The sequence below is a fragment of the Pleurodeles waltl genome, chromosome 3_1 (assembly GCF_031143425.1).
Source record: "Pleurodeles waltl isolate 20211129_DDA chromosome 3_1, aPleWal1.hap1.20221129, whole genome shotgun sequence".
NCBI lineage: Eukaryota > Metazoa > Chordata > Amphibia > Caudata > Salamandridae > Pleurodeles > Pleurodeles waltl.
In genome coordinates, this window is record NC_090440.1 from 1636197628 (window position 1) to 1636224873 (window position 27246).

The following is a 27246-nucleotide window of genomic DNA, read 5'->3' on the forward strand; positions in this document are numbered from 1 at the left end:
ATACCCCCATATAGTTCTTCAACTCTCCCAGACTCCCCTTTATTTGAGATTGGCCCCCTCCTTTTGGTTAAGCATACATTGTCCACAGTTGTAATATTTTCCGATAGCCGAGAGCCGGGCTTACCTTTTCGCGTCATCCCTAGCTTGATAGCGCCTACCTGGGGACCTTTCAAATAGTGCTTAACCGGTGACATTAATGCTGGTCCAGATGTCTCTTCTCCTTGCCTCTCTGCTTCTGTTAAGCCAGCCACAGGAAATGTTCTTGGGCCTCGAAGGCTGCACCTGGAGGTGTAGCGTCTTCTCCGAGGCACACCCCTTACAGCCTCGCTCCACACTCTCGAGGTTGAGTGAGACCTCCAACGTCTCTCTCCACATGTATCTTTAATTGCGCTACTACCTGCCGCTACAGCGGCTCCAGCGTAGATATGGGCCAGAACTCCCAAAATGCTTTCTACCTACCGCTGCCGCCTGGGAAACAAAGAGAAAAAAAAAAAAGGAAAATGCGAACCCCCCAAAAAACGGGCTTGCATCGGAGTTGCCACAATCTCAGGGGCTATCGTCTTGCTCAATGCTCTTAAATCTTGAGCAAAACATGAAATGGGGACTTTTTCACAGGTAGAGTTGAAAATATTTGCAGGGGATATATTTTCTTCAATATCCCTGCAGGAGAATAGCTCAAATACCTGGTAGCCGATAGCCGGTTTGCCTTGGTGTTAAGATTGAAGTTAAGAAAAAGAAAGGAGAAACGCGGTTCCAAAAACAAAAAAACAAACAAACCGGGTTCGCGTCAGAGCCGCCGGCATCCGACCTAGTGCGGACTCAGCACGCCCAGCAAGCCCCTCCTCCTCCGTCTGCGTCGCGTCGCTAAGCCCTCCGTACGGAGCACTCGCGGCTCAGCAGCTTAGCTGACCGCCATGTTCCTGGCGTCTCCTCCGAGACAGACTGCGCTTTGTCAGATATGTTAGTGATTGTGTTGCTAATGGCACTCATGGCAGCGAGAACTGGGTAGGTATGTGGAACATTGTTATCAGTTCCTGTATTCAAGTAGAATGTGGTTGTTCTTCTTTGTTATCAGTACACAAAAACGTGTCTGAGATAGGGACAATATCCCTCATTTTTTTCCGTTGTAAATATTCTTGGTCAGACCCTGAGATAAGGACTGCAAATGGTCCAAACGGAGTAATTCAATAACATCCAGGTTATCGAAAGAGTTGCCCAAATCAGTGTTCGGGCTCTGAGTGGTGGGGACAAGATCCATTTTTTAATTTTCTTCAGAACCTTAAAGTGATTTGTTGTCCGACTCAATTTCGTCAGAAATCAAAGTCTAAGATGTTTTTGGAATGTTGATTTGAGCTGTTACCACCAAAAAATTCTTGTTTTTGAAGGAAGGTCCATGCTATTTTGAGAAACAGTTGTAGATGGAGCAGTTGATCTGGGTGAGGAACTAGGTGAGCTAGATCTATGGGCAGTGGTTGCAAATAGTCTTTTGAATGGTTGGAGAAAATAGTCTGTTGAATGGTTGTAGCCTTTCCAGAAATGGGAAATGTACGTTTATCTAATGATTGGAGCCCCCTTCCTTTCAAATTCTCTTCAAGTGAATTACCCTTTTTTGAAGAAACTAATGTTTTGTATGCACAAGACTTTTATAATAAAATGGTAAAGCAGGTCGCAGATGCTCTACTAATTGTCTGGAGGAACACAAACTGATCTTGGCTGCAGAGGATTATCAGTCAAAGTCAGAAACAAATAGTTTTTCATCCCTTGCTGGCATCATGCTGTGCCAATCAATAGATGTCGATCACTTTGTTTTAACAAAGAAAAGAGAAGACAATGATCCTAGTTTTTGGTTTGACTTAAACCCACACCAGACCACACCAATTGTTATACCAGAACAATCTGCTCATCATTACATAACCCCTCCCAAGTCGATTCAAGCACTTCTGCCTCCACCAACAGGTATCCGGGATTCAGTTAAATTTAAAGCAAGTCTTCTTTTTGTAGCCCTATCCATGGTAAAGCCTGACATGGAAGACAGAGGGCACACTGATGCACTAAATCTTTCTGACTGTCTCACTGTCACCCTCTGACCCTCTAGGCGCAATAAAGAATCCCACCCAGTTCTCTGTTGCACCCTCCACCGGATCCCTGAATGCATAGAGCTCAGTGGCAAAGAGCGGTGACCAAGATTTGCACCCTGGGGGACCAAAGGCCAATGGTCTAATCAGCTGGAGGTATTCCTACTGAACCAGTTGGCTGCTGGCCAGAAACACAGTGATCTGATAGTCAACATCCACAGAGAATGATCTGATTTATGCTGGAGCAATGCCTGATCAAACCACCAGCAGTTTGACGCTGCTCTTGGAGCTGTGGAGCTACGAAGAAAGTCCCCGAAAGCTGTAGGTCAGCTGACATGCTTGAGCAAACATGTGGGCGAGAATGAGTATGGAGCAACAGCGGGAGGAATCATGTGGCCACTACTAACCACTGAATTTGTTAATTTGTATTTTTCAGGCAGGAAGCAATTTTTAAATTACACTGAGGTAATTTAAACTTGAACTTGAAGCAATTATGCTTTTTATGTGAAATTCCCCAAAATATGGCATTACGCCACCTCGCATAACTATGCATCATTTGAGGTAAACATTTACCATGAATGCGTCACTTCTTGTGATGTTTTTGCTTGCATCAAGCCTACATTTTTCTCACACAGTCGAACACATCCAGAAACAAGTAAGAAGTCACTTTGGAGACTTGGTCAATTGGTTCCTCCAAAATTTAGGAACTTGACTAAATTCACATACAATATGTCTTCCCAAGTCATCCAAATGAATTATGTGCAGTATCCTGGAAATGTAAAATGCTCTGGCAATCTAACAAAACATAAAAAAATACTTCTCACATATGCTACACCATAAACCCCCCCAAATTAAAGAGTAGCTCGCTACCTATCCTTCCAAAGTACTTTTGTGCTTCATCAGTGGTATGAAGCACTATACAAATGTAATGAAATCACCATACAACAAAACAGGCCTGGTTCAAAAATGTAAACTCTTTTATTTTTCTACAAAACCTTTTGTGATCTATAATGACCTTGCATCATAAATCCTTTTGTCAATCATTTGTCCCTTCCCTCCATCCTCTGTGGCCAGGTGTCCAATAAGGAAGGTTGGAAAAAGTGGTTGCAAATTGTGCACCAGTTTTTTGCGTCCTGTCTCTAACTATGCAATGCGCCCTTTGAATTAATAGGTCTTGTCGCAAAATTTCCAGTAATAGGATTTGCAAAACAACCTGTCTAATGAATATTAGTTAGGCAGGCCATTATTTGAGACCCTCCTGTGATTGGCTACAAATACAGGGATGATGGCCTGTACGGAACAGCAGATCACCATCTCTGTGTTTGTATTCTCAAATGGTTTATTTTTTTAAAGCACCTTCTCTTCCTTAAAGGAACAAGTGCTGCTTTCAGAAAATAGTTACCTGTGAGGAAGACATTAGGGAGAGAGCACTTACTTTTGACCACCCCCCTTTCCCAAGGTCACTCAACACAATCCTTAAGTGGGAAGAAGTCCCAGTGGGAACACCTCCACTTTGCGAATCAATAACCACCTCATTTGAGGTGTTTTATTACTTTAAGTATACAAAAAGCAATTCATGAATGCATATCGCAATACACAATGAGGTTACAAGCAACTCAAATGGATTTAGAGTTTATAAAAAGAAAGTGAGTAAGTATAATAATGCAAGTATTTCGAATGTAGTGTCCCCTCACAGTTAGTCCCTCTCAACCTACTTGTTTAATGTCTATATGAGACCCCTGGTTGCTATTGATATTGCTGCTATTGTTCAGTTTTACGAATGATACCCAGTTACTGTTTAAACTAAGTCATCACACAAACTATGTCTTATGCCTTTAGAACTGCCTTACAGCTGTCCACTTATGGATGAGCACTGGCTCGAGCTCAAGATGGACTAGATGAAGATTCTTATCTCTGGACTGACCAGTACTTCCTTTGGTCCTTCTTTTTTACCTTCTAAAAAGGGCAAAGACCTTGGGGTAAAAATTGACTCCACTTTGCATCTTGATGGCAAAGTGTCTGTCAGTGTGTATCTTCGTGCGCCTTCCGCCTCCTTAAACTTCATCTGCTTGAACTAATTTAGGATTGTAGAAGCTTGGCTATCTCAGTAATAACTGGCACAAGAGTAGACTCTTGCAACAATCTCTCATTACAAAATATTCCCTTCTACATCATTTACCATCCATGCAAAATCAAATGGTTAGATTAGCTGTTGGAGCACATTTGTTCAGTTGTACCACTTAAATTGAGAAGCTCTACATTAGCTCCGGATCCAACAGCACATTATCTTCAAAACTCACTCTATAGTTTTCGATGCAGAACAACTCCAGATTTCATTTCATTCCAGATAAAGGGATTTCGTCTTCAGAGAAACCTTTAGTAATCTAATCTCTAATTCTGCAAATTCCAAGTTACAGCAGAGCCTGTGTTAGGGGCCTTTCTCTCTTTGTACCCTGACCCTCTCGAACAAGCTGCCTAAAGAGCTTCAGCTTTGTCCTAACCATGTGATAGAAACATGCAGAAAATGCTGTTTTTCTGTTAAGGCCTCTGGTCAGCTATGCCTTGTTGTTGCCTTGCTATTTAGTGACGGGAGACAAATCAACATACCATAATGTAACATAACATAACTTATTATTGCATTACAACTTGTGAATAATATTGTGTAATATTTGATAGGAGTGCAACTGAGATCCAGATAAAGCTGAAGCCTGCCATTCCTAGATTTGTTAAAAAAAATGCTTCCCTCCCTTTGCTTGTAATTTACATTTTTTCATAGAAGCACACTTAACAACTCCTCTGTTGAGTTCTCAACTGTTGATGCCTCTTTGTTTTACAGGTTCATGGGAAAGAGTGTCTCCCAGGCACCTTTAATCAACGTCTTGGTGTGTCGCACAGTACTTAAAGCAGCCAGGTAATTGAATAAGATTTGACTAAGGACATCTTTGAGGCTGAGACATCTGACTAGATTGATAATAAACTATAAGATTTTATCATATGGATATCAATCAGGTGCTCCTCCATACACTCAACAGGTATCATTTACATTTTTGTGAGGTTCATGTGTAGAAGAAAGAACATCTGCTGCATTAATCTGTCTTTCATTTTTATGAGATTACACCATATTGTATATTAGTGATGCCCTCTGAGACGTACCAATGTGTGCACCCAATTTTTACTCCAGTCTAATTCTTGCAGCATTTTTCAAAATCGAATTTGATGAGAGATGTGAGAAGTCATCTAAGATATGGGGCACCATGGCGGTAGTTAGGGAAACTAGCATCAGCATTTTTGCCGCTAGCTTAGAGCTTTGCAGGACTAGCATAAAAATGTTGATGCTAATCCTGCTAAGCCCATTGAGGCTCATTGAAAACATTGGTGTGCCTCCTTTTAACGCTTGTCTGAGCAGGCGTTAAAAGTGCAGAAAAAAATGAAACAAAGAAATCTCTCAGATTTCTTTGTGTCATTTTGTTGGCCCCCCTAATCAGGGAACGCCCCCTTTGCATACCTTATGCCTGGAGCAGGCATAATGTAGGGTAAAGGTTACAAAGTGGCATAATGCATGCATTGGGCCTCTTTGTAAATTTAGCGCAGCGATTTTGGTCTTGTTGGGCCACATTAGCGTAAAAAATAATTTATGCAAATGTGGTGCAAGAAGGTGCTAGGGGCTCTTAAATCAGCCCCTTAGATACTCTTTTGGTGACTAGAACCATATTCTGGTATAACCTTGCATTCTGATAGACAATTCAACACAGAATCGGTAGGTTTGCTTTGGGATATTTTGTCCATTCTTTGACCCTCATTACGAGTTGGCTATATTTTGGTGCAGAGATACTGGTGGGTCAGTCCTTAGGAAGCTGGACATTGCAAGTTTTTTTCTGGACATTACATCTAATCATTGTGAGTGTTTTTTTCTCAAACTCGGGATGAACTTACTGAATGCCTTATCAGGCACTTTTCTGTAATTTGAATGCAAAAACGCTGGTCTTTTCCATCTGATCTGAGCACTAAGTATTATTAACAATTGCTAGTTGGACCATAATCATCCATATAAACCAGGATCATATTAATGTCACCAAATGCCGGTTGTGTTCTATCAGATCCCCAAATAGGTAGTGTTTGTGATCCTGTGATCCTAGGCATCAAAACACTAATAGATACCTGAAACAAAAAGAAGATAGTGGTAAACAATGAACCAGCAACACAGTAACCTTGAAAAATAAAACACGATTCCTTGGAATTCTGGACAGTGGTAGAATGGAATGATTTTATGTGTTGCTCTCAAAGCTCCTTTGCACAGGTTTTCTCTAGACATACCCCAGGTTTGTCCCTAAATTAGCTTTGTCCCTGATTTAACTGGTATTACAGGCACGGTCTCCAGGTGGAACTTACCACTTGTCGACAGTGTACCACCACCTGCAGACCAATGAGTTGTTGGAGACCTGTAACAAGGCCCTAAAGAGCTTGATGGAAACTCTACCTGCCAAACCCAAGATGAACTGAGCTCTTCTTCTGGCATGTCTTTTATTCACCTACAGAGAAATTCCACAGAAGGAAGATGGGGTCAGTGCACTTGAACATCTGTTTGTGCACCCTGCTTGCGACCCACTCACCTTAATCAGAGAAGGTTGAGAAGGAATTTGCCCCATCACCCACAAAGGTTGTGCTACACTGTGTGGTTGGCTCAAGAAGCTGATGGCTTCACCTGATGAAAAAGTGGTATGACCAGGAGGCAACACTGACTGGATATCAGTAGTGGTAGGTGGTGTTGGTGCTGGAGCCCATTTGTAACTCCGCTTTCGAGAATAAGTGGTGTGGGCCACACAAGAAAGTGTGAAAAGTTTCTAATGGGAAGTACCTGATGGGCACAGGTGGCACATGGAAACCCAGGATAGTGAACCGACTTAAGATATACATCCAAAGATACTTTAACATGAAACTCCTGGCAATGGAAGAGGAGATACCCTGTTCTTTTGCACAGTGATGGGATGGATGGCTGTGTGGAAGGAGGGATGCCTGCACCTGACCTGACTCCTAATCAGCAAGAAAGTGTAGAGGGCTTCTGGAATAGGTTCCCAATCTCTTCTGGCTGAGCCACATTTGATATACAGGTTTATACAAAATGCTCAGGACGTCAGGCCGGGCCTAAAAATACATTATGGGAGAGATTGACAAAAGGTTGAACTTGGAAGTGATTGAGCACTCCCGTAGTCCATGACCCAGTCCAGTGGTGTTGGTTCCTAAGCAATAGTCGACAGATCTACATTCTTGCATTACCAATCAAGCTTTTAATGAAGTGACCGAGAAGGACGGCCATCCAATCCTCAGGCAGACGATTTCTTGAACAGGCTGTGTGCTGCATGCTTCCTGAACACATTTGGATCTGACTATCAGAAGTGGAAGAAGCAGAGGCGGGTGGTTCTGCTTTTGTTGTTCTGTGTGCTTTGCAGCCATCTTGCACTTTACAAACACTATTCATTCAAATATAAAGATATTTGAAATCAGCTAAGCATAACCTTAATGACAGATTCAGCAAATGTGAAATATGATTGCCAACTATCCTTCTATTCATCACATGCTGACTTGTGCGATCAATATTACAAAACCTTTGCAAAGAATGTTTATAAACACTTTCATTCATTAAACAATTAACATTATGCGATGTCATTGGTCCAATAACAAACATCATCATTTAGAGCAGCAAAACAGAAGTCCTCACCCTTGCACGCAGGAACTCTATCTAGGTATTTATCTTTTTCTTTCACTTCTGTGGCACATGATGGCAGAATATGAAAATATAAAACATAACTATTGCACCAGCTTGCCAATACCAGACCTACTTGCTCTGTCAGTACTTGTTTTAACCCATTTCTAGGCACTTCATTTTTAGGAAGAAAAAGTAAACTGCGGCACATGGATAAAACAACTTTCCTGAGAAAACACAATTTGATCAAGTGGGAAGCTAGGATTCAAACTCATGTCTACTTGTTCTATGTTCAACAACTTTGTCTACAGATGACATTTTTCCCTGGATGTAGGTCAAAAGAACATATTTTGCTAGTCACTTCCCTGTAGTAGTATGTTAGAAACAGCTTTGTTGCTGTGTTAAGAAAGAAACATAATTCACTGCAGTGACCTCTCTAATATAAATTGTTAGAAATTGGGTTACCGGTTGACAAGGGTGTGAGCCCTGGTAAAGCAGAAAACATATTCCTAGCCCGGGTAAGGCGCCAGCAACCCCAAATTAACCTGTACTCACCCTATGGTAGCTTGGCACAGAGAGGTTTAGCCTAACGTAGAAGCAATATGTAAAGTATTTTTGCAATAATTCAATCTGTAAAAAAGTGGAAACGCCATACAAAAAGATCTTACACCAAGTTAGACAAATAGAGCACAATTTAATAAGTGAAAAATTACAAAAATCCAATTAGTAGAACCTGAGATATTGAATGTCAAAGTTTTTAGGGAAAATAGCAACAAAAAGGCAAAAGCACCAACTGTGGCTATCCGGTCACGTCCGACTGGGACAAAGTCACAAGTTTAGGCTGACCGAGATGGAGTACAGGTAGGATACAGGGACCCAGTTAGGCCTGCTGAAACAGTACCTTAAATCCTGGTTTGCAGAGGGGTGCATGGATCCGCACTGAAGATGCTTCGTGAATCTGAAGCAATGCATCAGTTACGAGATGCAATGAGGCTGAGATGCAAGGTCTGTTGCATCAACATCGAGCAGCCTATCTCTGGTCACATGACTGGGTGTAGTTGGCAGTTGAGCTGCAGGCACCAAATGGCTAAGGCAAGAAAATTCCAACTTTCTAAAAGTGGCATTATCAGGTTTGCGGTTTGAAATCCAACTTCTCTATAAATTAGGATTTTAAATTAGGATTCCAGAAAAACCAAACATGAACCAGTTACCTCTTCTCATTTGGAAATTACACTTATAAAATGTAATAAGGCAACTGAAGTGTTATCCTATGGTAGAGATAGGCCTTGCAGTAGTGAAATGAATGTAAGAGTTTTTCACCATCAGGACAAGTATAATTATAAAGTACCTGTCCACCCTTTTAAATGCACTGCACCCTGCCCTTGGGATAGTCCAGGGCCTACCATTGGGGTGACATATGTATTAAAAAGGAAGGTTTGGGCCTGGCAAAAGGTTTATTTTACCAGGTCGAAATGGCAGTTTAAATTTGTACACAGGCTCTGCAAATGGCAGGTCTGAGACATATATAAAGGGCTACTTAAGTGGGTAGCATTATCAGTACTGCAGGTCCCCTATAAGTATTTAATTTAATGTGCCCTGGTCACATGTAGAGCACTTTACTAGGGACTTCTAGGTAAATTAAATATGCCAATTGGGTGTAAGCCAATGTTACCATGTTTTAAGCAGAGTGAATGAGCCGTTTATCACTGGTTAGCAATGGTAAAGTGTGAAGAGTCCTAAGGCCAGCGAAACACAAAGTCAGCAAAAACAGGAGGTCTGAAGGTAAAAAGTCAGGTGTAAACCATGTGAAGAATACCAGGTCTAACATAATGCATGAAAGTGTGGCAGGTGCAACCTTGTGGTGTACATTGATATTTTTGTTCTGTTATTCCCAGTGTACATTTGCTATCCCCTGCTAGAGTGTATTTAACAGATTAGACTTGACAGCTTAATTCTGCAGTAGCGATCAGTGTGGAATGTTACTTCATTTTTCTGTCTTGAATAGCTGTCAGGTCCGGTGTTTACATGTGAGATAAGGCCTAACACAGAATGTTTATCTTCTTTTCACTTTGCATCAGATACAGGGAGACAGTGGGAACATTGACGTGACAAGGAATTTATTGTGTGCTATTTCCTTCCGTCAAAGGAGCCGTTCTTCAAGGAGAACTTATGTTGCAATTTAGTGCCCATTTGCAATCTCAGCTCAAGGAATGTGGTCTGAATGTTACTTATAGAATAAACTTGATGCATGCTGATATTCAGCCATCTAGTGGTTGATTATTTAAAACATCGACCAAAATATTCTTAACATAAACAGCAGTATATGAACATTATATTTTATAGCATATTCACAAACAGTTTTGGTTTTTGAAAGTTTAGAGGTGGGGTTGTTGTGGATCTGCACAATAGTATTTTTTCTAGAACAATTTATCATATTTTCTGGGAAGGAATATACTAGAACTAGATTATTTGTTGATGGAGTTTATAAAGAGCATGACTGGGTTTTGATAGCATTAATTTAGCAAGTTGCTATTTGCTTAGTTAACATCGCGTATTGTTTGTCACACATGTATTTCCTTTTCAAGATGTATATGCAGTTAGACTGGAAGGGTTTTCTTCACCCTGAAAAAGTATGAGGTGTAGCTCTGTGATTCTGAAGGATTTCCACTTGCTTCCGGTGAAACAGAGGACTGATTACATTAAAAAAAGTATGGAGCAGTTAGAGAAAACTGAACGCTTTTCATCACAGCACATCCATCCTGTTTATGAAAAGATCAACCTGTTTGTTCAATCAAGCCCTCCAATTTCAAAAGGAGAGAACACAGTAGGAAAGTGGTCAGAAGCAGTGGCGGCTAACAGGAGGGCAAAGGGGCGGGCGGGGTGGCGCAGCGCACAGCGGGCAGGGGCAGGACAAAAAATATATATAATAATAAGGAAAAAAGAAAACTTACCTTTAGCACCCAGCCTCGCCATTCCGATCTGCTCCTCGACTGGACTGCAGGTGCAGGCTCCCAGCCTGCCCTACGTCCAATCCTAACACTTCTTTCATGCTGCTGGCAACATTAGGATTTGACGGAGCACCCAGCCAGGGTGCTCTGAGGCAGAGTGGAAGTCTCTGCCTGCTGTCTCCAGCCCAGCAATGCAGTGCCTGCATTGCTGGGTTGGAGAGAGCCCAGTGCGCATGTGTGTTTGGCCGGCCCGGAGCAGCCAGCCAAACATACATGCACACGGATGGGAGGGAATGCTGTGCACTCCCCCTCGTCCCCATCACAGCCCCATGGCCCTGCCCTTTTTACTATAAAACGATAATAAACATAGTTTATAGTAAAAGTTTTGCAGCTGATGCTGGCGTAGGGGCGATGCTCCTCTACCATAGCAGAGAAGCCACCCCTGATCAGAAGTCTGTCTTTCAAAAGAGCAAAGGGTACCTTATTTTATCCCCGTCTAATCTATTGTCCACCCACTATTCACCACAAAGGGCACCAATCATTCTTAAAACATTCCTGAAGGCACTCTAACTCTCTCAAGGTGTCCTTCGACTAATTTGATGTTTTTTTGTCATTTCTAATTACAACAAGCATTGGCAAAATGACTAGATTTCACCTGGTCAGCATCTGCAAGGAGAAAAGCTTTTGCTGAAGCAGCAGCAGGAAAAATCAGAAAACAAGCATTTGAAATTCCATAGGCCATGCATTTGCTTGAGTTAGTGCTATTGGCATTGTAAATTCATAACTGATCTTTTCTTGCCACATAAATTGGTCAACTCTGCCTCATAATTTCGTCTTTTCCTGCCATATATTTCCAGTGGACTTACCTTCTTCCTCTATCTGCAGCAAAAAATTAAAATGTTGCCATTTAGCATCCTGATTTAAATCTGCCATGCTAATTCCAACAGAGTACCACTTTCACCACCCCACCGTCAGAGTTGATGGCAGGCTAACACAATTTCCCCAAAAAAGTACAAGACAGCCACAGAGGAGAATGGTCACCCACACATAGCAAGAGTGTTCAAATAGTCATAGTCTCATAAGGATGTTAAATTGGCCTGAATTATGGTCATAATTGTAATACGGAGAGATTATTAAAACATATACAATTATCATATAAATCTTATCAGAAATAAACTTTTGGCATTAGACTTTAATGCTCAAAAGAGAACATAGAGGGCAACATAATAAAATTATAATTTGTAAGAAAATGGTTATGCAGCCATGCAATGCAATTCAACCATATATTTGGCCCGTGCAGACAGCCGGGTTGGGGCAGTGCCTGTTGTGGGTGGGAGGTGGATTCACAGGGAGTTATATGTTCTCAAGGTTTTTTTAGCAAAGTGATTGCAGACTCACACACGCATGATGGCAGGTACAGGGTTCTACACATTTTGTAGCTAATGGCAAATAGCACTTCAGCATCAGATACAAGTAAGGGCCCGAATATGGTGCGAATGGTCACTTGGAATGTGCGAGGGTTAAATAATGACAGAAAGGTGCGAAAGGTAGTGGTCTATTTACAGCGGCACAGAATGGACCTAGCTCTTTTGCAAGCAACACACCTGGCTCCGGATAGCTCCTTACTTAACCGAGGAGGATGCAGGGACAAATTTTGGCAGTGGGGTTCACGTCCCATTCTCTGGGGCTGTTGGTATGGGCATCGAGGTCCTTCGGTTTCTGCCTCCGGGAGATTGAAAGGGACCCTAATGGCAGGTATATAGTGGTGTGCTGTACTAATGGAGCTGTCACGTCCCTCCTGGTTGGAATTTATGGGCCTAATTTTAATAGCCTCCAATTTTATTACGATCTCGCAGCCAGGGCGGGCACCTGGGGAGGGCTCCTGAACGTATGGGGAGGGGATTTTATTTGCACCTTGGACCCTTTACTAGACAGGTCTGGGGTGCATATAGGAAACCAGCATTGGCGGCCAAAGCAGTGACCGGGGTTGCGGCGGAGTTGGTCGATATATGGCGATGCAGACACCCTACTGGGGAGGGGGATACACCCACTACTCGGCAGCACATGATTTACATACACAAATTGACCTTTGGCTGGTCTCTAAAAGCATGGTAGGTAACTTGCAGGAGGACGTCCCCTGGCCCAGAACATACTCAAATCATTCCCCAGTCCCGTCGAGATGGCATTGAGGCCCAGACCGATTTCCCCGTTTCCATGGAGATTTCCCCCATACTTTCTACTGGACTTGGCATTACGCGACGAGTTGGATGCTGCATAAAATATTTTTTTCAGATCAATATCGGCTCCGTAGATAATATATGCACTGTGTGGGAAACATTTACACTGTACATTGTGGGATAACCATAGCAAAGCATGCTGAGCTTCTGCTATCGATTCAGGGAATTCTGGACTCTTTGGAAAAAGAGCTTGTCCAGTTAGAGCTTGAACACCTGCACACATCTGACAGACAGATCTTGGGTCGCATACGCACCAAGTTGGTGGAGGTTCAGGACACGGCACTTACTGAGGTCCAGCGTATGGGGAAATCTGCAACAGCCTGCATCTATGGGGAGGGTGAGAGACCAGGGGGGGTGTTGGCGAACATGGCACGTCCCAATAAAGAGAAAGACATGATTATGGTAATACAGGCTGAGGATGGTAGCGAGATCAGAGATCCAAAGAACACAGCAAATAGGTTCTGCGAGTATTATACCTCCAAGATTGCCCTGGATCCAGATGCATTAATAGATTACCTGCTACATATAGAATTGCCATGGCTGACAGCAGCAGACAGAGAGTCCCTTATGGAGCCTCTGACCCTCGAAGAGATGAGCAGGGCCCTGGGGGGTGTGGCGGAGGGGAAGGCTCTGGGGCCTGACGGGCTGACAGTAAGGTTTTACAAGGCTTTTCAGGACATATTTTTCCCACATTTGAGGGCAGTCTACGCAGACATGGCGGAGGCTGGTGTTATACCACCCTCGATGCGAGAGGTGATGTTGATTGCGTTGATGAAACCTGGCAAGTCTCCAATCCAGTACTCGTCCTACCTTTCGTTATCATTAATAAATGTCAACACCAAAATCTATGCTAAAATCCTGGCAGACCGATTGGCCATACTCTTACCGAAATTGATTAAGCTGGAGCAATCAGGATTTATTCCGGGGCGTAGTGTTACTGTTAACCTCCGCACAGTGTTTTGGCGTATACAGAACTTGAACCAAGAGACAAAAGCTGTGACTGTTTTCTTGGATGCGGAGAAGTCCTTTGATTCAGTGGAGTGGCATTTTATGACAGCGGTTCTGCGTTGAGAGTGGGGGACGCTTTTCTACAACTAGTGACAAAGTTTTATGAGAAGCCTTTGGTTTCAGACGCCTTCCATATTACTAGGGGTACTAGGCAGGGATGTCTGCTGTCACCTCTTTTGTATGCAATAGTTGCAGAGTCGCTGGCATGTGCTTTGCAGGAATATCATAGCCATTGGGGTCTCCGTTTCCAGAACTATAATTTGTTGAGCTCTGCATTTGCGGACAACACCTTGCTATATATCTGAGACCCACACCGTAACGTAGCACTGATATTAAGAGAGATTTTAAAATATGATGCCTTTTCTGGTCTATGGATTAACTTGGACAAGTCCATTGTGTTCCCGCTGATGCCAGCCATGATTCCAGTGGATGTGGACTTCCCCCTTAAGTGGGAAACGGGATCAGTTCGGTACCTAGGCATCCAAGTCCATACAGACCCTAAGATAGTAATGGCAGAGAACTATGAGGTCGCGATTAAAGCGCTGGTGAAAGATGTGGAGTGATGGGTCAGGTTGCCCCTCTCGATGATGGGTCGAATAGCCCTCATGAAAATCGTGGTGCTTCCGAGATTTTTATTCCTCTTTCTGAATATCCCTATGTTGTTACAGAGGGCATTTTTTCGACCTTGAGGGCTCTGCTTGTTAAGCTAGCATGGGCAGGAAAGCAGCCAAGAGTTAAATGGTAGACCCTGACTCTACCGTACGAGATGGGTGGGCTTAATGCGCCTGATCTAGAGCTGTATTACAAAGTCACCCATGCTATGTTTGCCCACACCTGGATACATGGCTCTCAAGACTTGCCATTTTTAAAAATAGAACGTGAGCTGTCGGCTCCAGGTCCTTTGCTGAGTAGGATCTTTCACTCTCTGTTTCGAAGATATGGGGAATTTGCTTCCCTGAACACTACCAAACAGGCCTGCATAGCCTGATGGACCGGCAGGGGCTCACCCTGCTATATTCACCGCACGTGCCTCTGAAGTGGTGAGCGTGGTATGCGTTGTGGCATAATAAAAGTGTGGAGGAGGCAATGCATAAGCTAAATATTACGACACTGGGAGATTATTTCCGAGATGGTGGCATGTGTACATGAGATATGACCGCGGAGTGGGCAAGTGAGCCGACTCGGCTTCTGCAATATCATTTTTAGATAGCCAGGCATGCAATGGGTGCCCTTCCAGGTGAGGAGCTGCGGAAACCACCAGACATTCAGCCCCTCTCTATGATTATTGCAGATGCGCACACCCCGTCGTTTGGTGTCTAAACTCTATACGCAGGTACAGAAGGCACGTGTGCGTGAGCTGATAAAGGCCAGAATTGAATGGCAGAGAGATTTGAGGTTGCAGTTAACAGATAACAGTGGAAATACTGCTGCTTGATGACCTGCGTAGTCTCTTTGAATGGCAGACACCGCCTGATGCACTTTAAATACATAAATAGGGTATATTACACACCCCTCAAACTCTATAGATATGGGTTGCTTACGGAGGCCACTTGTTCTAGATGTGGGGAAGACCAGGCAGATTTTTTCCATATGTCCTGTCCAGGCATTCAGCGGTTCTGGGGACAAGTATTTGCAGAATTAGAAGGCATACAAGGGCATCAGTTGGAACGCGTGCCACTCATGGCGCTGCTTGGCTGGGACAGGGGGTACAGAAGTCGGTTCTTCGTTTGGTAGCTATTGTGCTGCTGCTGGCTAAGCACTGCATAGCAATGCGCTGGGATCGTGATTAGGTGCCGACGATTGAGGAGTGGCAAAAGGATATGGTGTTGTGCAATACGCAAACAGACGCATATAACAAACAGGCTCCCCCAATCAGCAGACCTGCACAATATTGGGATGCTTATAAATAATACCCGATTGGCAAAGAAACAGGTGAACCGGAGGGTGAGGGGTTTGAGGATGAGGAGACTAATAATCCCTAAACACTTGCTGTTACAGTTTTGTGGTTCCTGGGGGCCCATAGGCAGCTGCGACATATTATTTGCAAGGTAGGAAGGTGTGGGTAGAGATGAGAGAGGGTCCAACTTGAATGGGACTGTTATGTTTTGTATTGATTGCCATAGTAAGTGAAGGGCTATAGAAGGCAGTATTCGACTGTGTGAGCTATGTAGAAATTGTATTGCGCAATTGTGCAATTGCTCTTTGTATTAACTTGTGTTGAAAAACATAAATAAAAAAAACTAATAAAAAAAATAAAAAAACATATTTAGCCCATAGAGGACATAGGGCCAAATGTATCAAAGGGTTTTCCCCATTCTGTGTCAATGGAAAAATGTGTTTGTACATATGGCCCATAGACCCTCATTACAACCCTGGCGGTCGGTGTTAAAGCGGCGGTAAAACCTCCAACAGGCCGGCGGGAAAAAAAATGGGACTACGACCGTGGCGGAAACCGCCAACATTAACAGCCACTTTAACACTCTGACCACCATGGCGGTACAAACAAACAGCACGGCGGACACCGCCAACAGACAGCAGGACACAATGTACCGCCCACCCTATCATAACAGGCCTATCCGCCACCATTTCCGGGGCGGAACCAACACAAATAAAAACACAGCGGAAACAGTACACAGAAGGGAAAACAGTCACTTCTCCACACCCTACGAGGAACCAGGATGCCATGGAGGCCGAATTGCAGATACTGCCAGCGATCGCCTTCCTGCTCCTCTATCAGGAGCTCCAATGACAGCGGCGATGACCACGGTGAGTACTGCACCTACAACACCTGGAGGGGAGAGGGAAAAGAGAGTGACAAACACACGCAACACGCAACACCCCCTCCCCCGCCCCCACCCTCACCCACAACACCATACACACAAACACATGCTGCAACATTACATATACACCCTCCCACCCCCCTGGAAGAATGCAAGGACAAAAGGAAATGATTTGAACAAATGTAATCATGCGAAATATCATTCCCAAAATATACAATTACGTACACCAAATACACAATTCCGGATAGTGCACCAATCATTGTCCATGGACCACTAGGCCCAAAATGCATGGGCGAGGCCCACACTAGATACCTGACTCCAAACGGAGAGAACACTGGAGGGGCATCACATAGAAAATATACAGGCACCTCAGGGGGAGGGGAGGAGGGGCACCTCAGCCTGATGAACGCACAACGCCACTGCTCCACGAGGGGGCTCCATGCCCACAGTTTGGCCTGGGGAGTGCAAAGCCACAGTCTCTCAAGTCTTTCCAGTGGGTGGTTTGCTCACTGCTTTATCCTGGGGATTGCAAAGCCACAGTCTCTCAAGTCTTTCCAGTGGGTGGTTTGCCCACTGCTTTATCCTGAGGAGTGCAAAGCCACAGTCTCACAAGTCTTTTCAATGGGTGGTTTGCCCACTGCTTTATCCTGGGGAGTGCAAAGCCACAGTCTCTCAAGTCTTTCCAGTGGGTGGGTTGCCCACTGCTTTATCCTGGGGAGTGCAAAGCCACAGTCTCACAAGTCTTTCCAGTGGGTGGGTTGCCCACTGCTGCATCCTGGGGAGTGCAAAGCCACAGTCTCTCTAGTGGATAACAGTCTCCACTGGTTCTGGAGGGGGCATTGTGCCCAGAGTGCGTCATCCTGCCAAGGACTGAGGTAGTGGATGTATCTCTCCACTGGTTCTGGAGGGAGCATGGTGCCCAGAGTGCTTCATCCTGCCAAGGACTGAGGTAGTGGATGTGATACTCCACTGGTTCTGGAGGGGGCATGGTGCCCAGAGTGCTTCATCCTGCCAAGGACTGGGGTAGTGGATGTATCTCTCCACTGGTTCTGGAGGGGGCATGGTGCCCAGAGTGCTTCATCCTGCCAAGGACTGAGGTAGTGGAAGTATCTCTCCACTGGTTCTGGAGGGGGCTTGGTGCCCAGAGTGCTCCACGTGCAGTGTGGCTGAAACAATACACTCCCCTGGGTGTGTGTGCCACGAGATTGCCGAGGTACAGGTAGCATGATGCGCCATGGAGGCAAAGACATACCCCACACTGCTGCGGCTTCGCATTCCATATGCAGGTGACAACTGTGATGACAGTGATGCTTCATGGAAGCTGCCCAGGGTCCTGGAACTCACCACCAGCCTCGGACGACTGACCACTGGGGATGGTAGCCATGTCTGCGGTGGTGCCACTGTCTGAGGACATCGCGGGGCCGCTGGCGGTGCTTGCGGCGGTGTCAGTCGCGGCGGTGCTTGCGGCGGAGTCTGTGGCGGCGGTGCTGGCTGCGGGGTCTGTGGTGGCGGTGCTGGTGGCGTGGTCTGTGGTAGCGGTACTGTCTGCAGGGTCTGTGGCGGTGGTGCTGGCGTCAGGGTCTGTGGCGGAGGTGCTGGCGGCGGGGTCTGTGGCAGTGCAGGTGGTGGTGTTCTCCGCCATACAGGTTGGCTTTGACGTGGACAGAAGGTGTGACACTGGTCCCTCAGTTGGTCCCACCATGCCCTCTCCTGACCTGCCCTTCAGTTTTTGGCCCTTCCCCACCTTTGATGGTGGCGCAGCTGTCTTGCCACTATCCTCTTTCATTTTCCCTGACCCTTGGTGGCAGGTGTTTTCGGCTTCTCCCTCTGGGATGTGGGCATCTTTTTCACCTGGGCAGGTGGCGGAATGTCCTTGCCCTCGCTCCGTGGCACACTGGCAGCCCTGATGGTTGGCGCACTCCATGACCCCGCAGTTGCTGGCACCACTGTACCTGGGGATGTGGTGGCTGAGGTGCTGGGATGGAACCTGGAAATCCTGGCCCTAGGGGAAGGAGGGGGGCGGGGAGGTGTAGGGAAGAGGTCAATGTCAGCTAGGAAAAGTTTTTTAAACACACTGGAACGGGTAGATGGAGGGGGTTTGGGAGTGGAGGTAGAGGTAGTGGTTGTAGGAGGTGTACGTCTGCTGAATTTGGGTGAAGGTGCATGAGCTGGAGGCTGTTGTGAGGTGGATGGCTGTTGGTGGGTGTGTTCCTGCGTTTGTGTACTTTTGGAGGAGGGCTCACAGACACACTGGGAGAGGACACTGGGGATGTGTGAATGGTAGTGGGGGTGGTGAGTGCACGTGAACGGTGTGTGGTGATGGGCGTGCTGGTGATGGAGGTAGTGGCTGCGGATGTAGTGCATGCAGGTGTGGAGACGAGACTGGGAGGTAGGAGGGAGACATGGAGGAGGGGGTCACAGTGGAGGCAGTGGATGTTGGTATGTGTGCATGGGTATGATGCTTGTGTGAGTGCCTGTGAGTGCCTGTGAGATGTGTGGTGCTTATGTTTTCCTGAGCCACTCTTGTGTGTTGATGTGTGTTCATGCTGGTCTGATGGTGTGCTTGGGATAGGCTGAGGTACAGGGGATTGGGTTTGGGTGGAGGAAGTTGGAGGGGGGAGGCTGGACACAGGGACAATGGCTGCCATTAGTGCTGAGGCCAGAGCCTGAAATGCTCTCTGTTGGGCTGCCTGGCCAGGATGAATGCCATCCAGGTATGCATTTGTTTGTTGCAAATGCCTCTGAACACCCTGGGTGGCATTCAGAATGTTAGACTGCCCAACAGTGAGGGATCTCAGGAGGCCAATAGCAGCAGGACTGACTGGGGCAGGGCCTGAGGTGCCTGGTGCAAAGGAGATGCCCACCATCCTGGGTGAGCAGACACGGGACACACGCTGAGGGGCTGCTGGGAGGATGGTGCTGATGGGGGGGTGGCGGCTGTACCTGTTGATGCGGTGGGCACAGAGGTGCCCGTCACCGCAATGGAGCTCCCATCAGAGGAGGAGTCGCTGTCGCTGGTCTCTGCTCCTGTCCCTGCTGTGGAGCTCCCTTCACCCTCCGTCCCACTGGTGGCTCCAGACTCCATTGCTTTGCCCTCCAGGGCCAAGTGGGATGCAGCTCCCTCCTGCTCCGGAGCCAATGCTCCTCCGCCTGATGATGCTATTGCACACAAGAACAGGGAGTCCACAAAAAGGTGGGGGGAGACAGAAGAAAGACATGTTCAGTGCATGCAACACCACTACCGTTGGCGGACTCTGCACTACGCCATGCACTTATAGTTCCTAGATTAAGCACATGCCCATGGGGTACAAGGCCTAAGCCCAATTGCTGCACACCTGGAAGTCACAGGAGCCTGACTAGGTGTAGATGGCACTACCCACTAATGGGGTTGGGGTGCCACAGAGCCTGCCTTACAAGGGACCTTGCCTACCAAGATCGCCCTGGCCAAGGGGAAGCCACTGCCCACTGCCCACCTCCCCCATCCAGACACCTCATAATGCACGCAGAGTCAGCTGAATGAGAGTGTACTCACCCCCTTGTGGCTGCTGTGATGCCCTCAAGCTCCCATCCAACTCCGGATACACCACCGCCAGGATCCGGAACACCAGGGGGGTCATGGTGCGACGGGCACCCCTCCCACGTTGGGAGACCATCCCCAACTGGGCCTCCGCCGTCTTCTTGCTCCAGCCGCGCAGGTCCTCCCATCTTTTACGGCAGTGGGTCCTCTTCTGTGGTGGACCACCAGGGTCCGGACGTCCTTGGTGATGGCACACCAAATAGCCTTCTTCTGGTAAGCGCTGATCTAGAGGAATAGTACAGGGGGAAAGGAAAATCTTTACCTGTCCAGACCATCATACTCATTGACCCACACTCCCACCCTTGCCCTGACGCACATATACTCACCGTCCACACATGCAGTCCTCAGCCCCCCATGTATCTTCCATCCACACCACTCCAAACAGGCATTGCCCATGCAGCATGCTCACAGTGTACTCACCTGTTTGTCTGGAGGATCGTACAGTTGTGTGTACTGGGGGAGGTCCCCATCCACAAGTTTCTCCAACTCCTCCGAAGTGAAGGCAGGGGTCCTTTCCCCAGACACATGAGCCATCGTCGCTTCCAGACACAGGTCACAGCAGCACTTGCAGTGTAGGTCCTCTCCTGTTGAAGGTCAGGTATCAAGTGAGTTAACAGACAGAAAATAGAGGTCACGTCCGCGGCGGTGCGTACCGTCACCACCGGCGAACATCGTCAATGGCTCCTCGGACCCATAGGGTCCCATGTTAACCAATGCTGGATTGCGCGCGGTCTTCGACCGCCCACCGCGACGGTGTACAACGCCAGCGCATTTACCTCATATTCCCTTGTCCAACCTTACAGGTCAGGCAGCCGCCATTTCAGGGGGCCACATGGCAGTAATATTAACTGCGTCACACCAATGTAGGTCTTGAATACACACAGTTAAAGGCACATTGCAGATTAATAAGTGTGTGCAAATGACATTTTGTGATACTTCAGTGTTGGCTGACTCTCTGCTCGCTGTTCTCGTCCATAGGGCACGTCTGCTGGGGCAGGTGATGAGATGGCGGCATCCTCTGGTGTACAAACCGCTGGTGGACCTGTCGACAATGGAAGAGAGACACATAATAGCCACCTACAGACTTGATCGTGCAACAATCCATGAACTGTGTGCCCAGTTGGAGCCAGACCCGATGTCAGCTACCCGCCATCCCACAGGAATCCCCCCTCTAGTGCAGGTCCTGTCAGTACTCCATTTCCTGGCAAGAGGTTCCTTTCAAACAACAGTGGCCATTGCATCAGGGATGTCCCAGCCAATGTTCTCTAACGTTTTGTCCAGAGTGTTGTCTGCCCTGCTGAAACACATGCACAGCTACATCGTGTTCCCTCAGGTGGAGGATTTGCCCACAGTGAAAGGTGACTTCTATGCCCTGGGACATATCCCCAACATCATTGGTGCCATTGATGGGACACATGTGGCCTTGGTACCCCCCTGCAGGAGTGAACAGGTGTACATAAACCGGAAGAGCTACCATTCTATGAATGTACAGATGGTGTGTTTGGCCCACCGGTACATCTCCCATGTGAATGCCAAATTTCCTAGCTCAGTGCATGACGCTTACATTTTGAGGAATAGCAGCATCCCTTATGTGATGGGGCAACTCCAGAGGCACAGTGTGTGGCTAATAGGTGAGGACAAGGGCCCTATACAGTGTGAATAGGTGTCTGGGGTTGTCCCTATGGGTTAGTGTGTGTATAACAGTTGTCCCTCGACATTTGCAAGTGACTCTGGGTACCCCGACCTGTCATGGCTACTGACCTCAGTGAGAAATCCCAGGACAAGGGCAGAGGAACGCTACAATCAGGCACATGGGCGAACTAGGAGGGTGATTGAACGCACCTTCGGCCTCCTGAAGGCCAGATTCCGGTGCCTCCATATGACAGGTGGTTCTCTCTACTACTCACCAAAGAAGGTGTGCCAGATCATCGTATCCTGCTGTATGCTGCACAACCTGGCTTTGCGACGCCAGGTGCCTTTTCTGCCGGAGGATGGGCCAGATGGTGGTCTTGTGGCAGCTGTGGAGCCTGTGGACAGTGAAGAAGAGGAGGCAGAAGAAGAGGATATCGACAACAGGAACAACATAATCATGCAATACTTCCAGTGAGACACAGGAAAAAAGAGTGCCTCCCATATCTAATACTATTATTGGAGCTAGCATAAGTCTGTTATTTTCACTCAATGTATGGACCCTGACTTGTCACTTTGCCTTTCCATTTCACAGATATGGATCCCACTTTGTGCCCTCTGATATAGTTCCTCCTGGCCTACAGCTGTGTTAGATCGGTATGTGCACAAGTAAATTGAAATTGCTTTATTCCATGGTTATTGCAATTATACGTTTGTGAAAGCACAGACTGACTCCAGATTGTTTTGTAATTGAAGTGTGTTTATTTCTGTGCAAATAAGTGGAGGGGGTTGTAAAATGGGCAGGGGGGATGGTGGAGGAATGTCCATGGCAGAGTCCAGTCTAATTGTTTCACGGATGCATTGTCCAAAGGGGCATAGGAAGTGGAGCAATGGCAGTTGAAGGATGGACAGGGTGACAAAGTGGGACAGAAGGGTGACATTCAGGGGGGTCTCATTTCCTGGCAGGGGTCTTGGCAATGTTCTCTGTCTTGTTCCTGGATCTCAGGGACCGTTTGCGGGATGGTTCTCCATCTGCAGGGGGTGGGGTGCTGGTGTCGTGTTCCTGTGGCGGTGCCTCCTGTCCACTAGTGCCGGCAGAGGTGGAGGGCTGTTCATCGTCCAGGCTAGTGTCAGGGGCCCCTTGTTGTGCCACAGTGTCCCTCCTGGTGTTGACAAGGTCTTGCAGCACTCCTGCAATGGTGACCAGGGTGTTGTTTATGGACTTCAGGTCCTCCATGATCCCCAGATAGTGTTCCTCCTGCAGCCGCTGGGTCTCCTGAAACCTGGCCAGTACCATTGCCATTGTCTCCTGGGAATGATGGTAAGCTCCCATAATGTTGGAGAGGGCCTCGTGGAGAGTGGGTTCCCTGGGCCTGTCCTCCCCCGTCGCACAGCAGTCCTCTCAGCTTCCCTGTTATCCTAAGCCTCTGTCCCCTGAACCGTGTGCCCACTGCCATTGCCCCCAGGTCTCTGATTTTCTTGGGTTGGTGGGTTTTCCTGGGTTCCCCTGTAGTGGTGTACACACTGCTGATTGTCGTGCCCTGGGGACAGAGGGATGGGCCCGCTGGGTGGGTGCTGTGCTGGTGTTTCCTGAGGGGGGAGGCTCTGTGGTGGCTTGTGACAGTGTCAGGGGAACCAACTGTCCCGAGGTCCCTGATGGGCTGGGCTGGTCATCTTGATCCAGTTGTGCAGAGCTGCTGTCATCACTGTGGGTCTCTTCTGTGGGGGGACTGGATATGTCTGGTACCTCCTGTCCGGTAACGTTGGGTTGGGATCCTGCAAGGGTGTAAAGGCATGATTATTGCATCTGTGTGTGCCATCGTGTGCAATGGGTGAGTGACCCTGTACTCCAGTGCTTGCATTCTTGTCTTAGTCCTTGTGTGATATTTGGTTTGGGGTCTGTGTGGGTATCTGTAGTGGACATGCTTTGGTGATGGGTGTCCATTCTTTGGTGTTGCATGCAGGGCTTGGTATTGGGATGGGTGGGTTGTGATAGTGGGGCATATGTGAGGTGTTGGAGTGATGGGGTGAGGGTGGGAGTATGTGATGGCATGCAGGTAGGGTGAGGGGATGAGGTAGTAAAGATTTGACTTACCAGAGTCCAGTCCTCCTGCTACTCCTGCAAGGCCCTCAGGATGCAGTATTGCCAAGACCTGCTCCTCCCATGCTGTTAGTTGTGGGAGAGGAGGTGAGGGTCCACCGTCAGTCCTCCATACTGCAATCTGGTGACTGGAGACCACGGAACGCACCTTCCCCCATAGGTTGTTCCACCTCTTCCTGATGTCATCCCTAGTTCTTGGATGCTGTCCCACTGGATTGACCCTGTCGACAATTTTTCACCATAGCTCCATCTTCCTCGCAATGGAGGTGTGCTGCACCTGTAATCCGAATAGCTGTGGCTCTACCCGGACGATTTCCTCCACCATGACCCTGAGCTCTTCCTCAGAGAACCTGGGGTGTCGTTGAGGTGCCATGATGTGGTGTGGATGATGTGTGAGGTGGTGTGTGTTGTGTTGTGTGAGGGGATGTGTTGTTGTGTGTTGTTTGAGGTGCGTGGATGTTGTGTAAGTGATGGTGTTGTGTGTCTGTGGATGCTGGTGTTGTTTATGGTGGTGTCTCTCTCTGGCGTGGTTTCAGAATTCTGGTAGTAAGGGTTTGTGGGTGAAGGGGGTGTGTGCTTTATATTGGATTGGGTGTGTGGGTGTGGTGTGTGTATGTGTGTCAGGTGTGTGTATTTTGAATTGTCCAATGTGGTTGTGTTTTGTAAATGTGTGTGGATTTTGAGCGCGGCGGTGTGTACCGCCAATGGAATACCGCAGGTGAAAGACCGCCGTGTGGATTCGTGAGTTGTGATAGTGTGGGCGTATTCCTGTTGGCGTGACGGTGGAGGTTTTGTTATCGCCAGTTTATCACTGACCTTTGCTGTGGCGGACTTGTGTGGGTGTCTGGATTATGGCGGATTACGAGCTGTGGGTCGTAATAGCTGTAGCGGAATTCCGCGGCCGCAGCGGTATGTTGGCGGTCTTCTGCATGGCGGTAAGCGTCATTTACTGCCAGGGTTGTAATGAGGGCCATAGGACATTAAACATTTTCAAAGCTAGCAATACTATTGCAATGATATAACAAACAAGGCCCATAAACCATAACTTCTCCCAGCTATAAAACAAAATTTCTAGCCATGAGAAAGCTTAAAAAGATAATGAATGGTGGCAGGGCTTATTATTTTGGGGTCCCCACTAACAAAGTGTGGGGACCCAGAGATGATGTAGAGAGAAAGAGCACATTGTGGTCAATGTTTTGAAGATGGTCCCATTGTCCGAGGACCACTATAGGCTGAGTTATAGGCACAGTGAATATTCTAGTATTGGCTCTCTCACTGTGCCGGGAGAGCAACTTTTGCATTGAGGATTTCTGTTTTACGTAAAGCATTCACAAATTTCAAGTGTTTTAAGGGGAGAGCCACAAGAAATTACTCTGATTAGGTAACTGTGACCAGTGCTCCAATACTGCTGATCCAGTTCAAGCTGTTGTGGCTGTTGTACCTGTTTACGCTGTGAGCGCCATGGCCGCCATGCAGCACGAAGGGGAGAGACAAAAGAAATAGTTTGCCCACGTTGAAGTATATCGGCAATCGTGCAATAATCCATGTAACAGGGGCAGAATGCAAGGTGAGACAAAAACAGCCTCAAGGCGGGACAAACATAAAGCATTTACCAATGACATCAAGTAAATTTTGAACGGCAAACCCACGAAGGAGTGAAAGTGACGGGTGTGACATGTGCGTAGTTAAGAGCCCACAATACTTACAACAGGTCAAAGCGCTTTCATGCTTGATCGAAAAGGAGGAAAAAAAGTCCAATCACTTGAAAGTGTACATATGTCATTCCGCATGTGTGTATGAATCATGATGTGCATATATGCATCATGTTGCTATGGCATCCCAGCTTCATGACGTATGCGTCACCGTGTGTGTGCACACATACAACATGACGTACCTGTTACTTTCATTTTTTTCATTTTCCATTTCAAGACAGCGAACACTAATTTTGGAATGGCAAATAAAATGAAGTAAATGTAAACTTGTGCAAAAGTGCATTTAAAAAAAGGAGTCGCCTGGTAGCAAATGGCAGCCACTGGGCCCTACAAAAAATTTAAAAAGATGCTTTTTTAAAGAGCACCAAGGAAGGGGCAGTGTAGCAACAGCAGCGGAACACTCGGAGTATTCGTGAACATAGGGGAACCACAGGATATGGGTGGGTGAACAAACGAGGCACTTGATGCAGGAAGGGGGAAGAAAACAAGAAAATCCAGAGAGTGGTGGGTAAGCAATACATGAACGGGGTATGTGGGAGAAGGGTAGAACCCAGAGCACCTTGGGTGTTTAGGGGAGTTGGTGGCAGTAAACAAGGGAGAGAGTGTGAGGAGTGGAAAGAAACAAGTCTTGCAATCAAATGTATTGTTAAAGAAGCTATGCTACAAAAAAGCAAGAGCTTTGGAGGGATACACATAAAAACAGGAAGGAAAGTCATTGAATAAGAAGCAAGCAAGGTAGAATGATACAAACGTCAATCAATATTAAACAATGGGCTGTCTCTAAGTCTACTGTACATTTTGTATATGGTCCAGTAAAAGTTTTTTTAAACAAAAGGCTGAAAGCTCTCTGTAGGCAACACCTAAAAGGAGGAAATGAAAATATTATCATATAATGAATCTTTTGTTAGCGTTATCAAGCATTAGTCTAGGGCCTGATTTAGAGTTTAGTGGACAGGGTATTCCTTTGCAAATGCGATGGAGTAGACTGTGACCCAAACTAATGGCTAGTCAGCCTCACTAGAGTCAGGTGGATGATAAGTATTCTGAGGCCCTGTTGGCTCCGTAGATGGAATACTGACACCTGACACCAAACAGTCTGACAGAGTAAGAGCTATAGGATGAAGGACTGTAACCTTCAGCCGTATTTAGGGTGGATGGTGTAAAGACTTTTCTTTTCTGTCTTTCACCACCAGGAAAACCCTGGAAAAAAGGAACAGGAATAAAACAATAATGACTGCCACACCCTGGAAGAAAACTCCCAAGGTGTGGACTTAATTTTTTTGGTTTTCCAAAAACAAGCTCCCAAAACACGCTCCCCCCTCTCCTCGCCATAGAATAATAGAATAATTGGAGGTGAAAATATAAAAGGATGTGGTCATCTGAGAGGCACGGACATGAGCACTGATTGCTAAGAAGGATATGCTAAAATGCAGATATCCATCTGCAGACCAGATGGCTTTGTAAGTTATACAGGGATA

The 27246-nt window shown here is 46.7% G+C and overlaps 1 protein-coding gene across 1 annotated transcript in view; it reads left to right on the forward strand.

Annotated features, from left to right (window-relative positions):
• The window catches only part of MYO3B (myosin IIIB), a 1099693-nt gene that overhangs the window by 791225 nt on the left and 281222 nt on the right, over nucleotides 1-27246 (forward strand). Inside the window, exon 23 of the mRNA XM_069221545.1 lies at nucleotides 4912-4986. Within this exon, the coding sequence (XP_069077646.1) occupies nucleotides 4912-4986 (75 nt within the window). The remainder of the gene's footprint in view (nucleotides 1-4911; nucleotides 4987-27246) is intronic.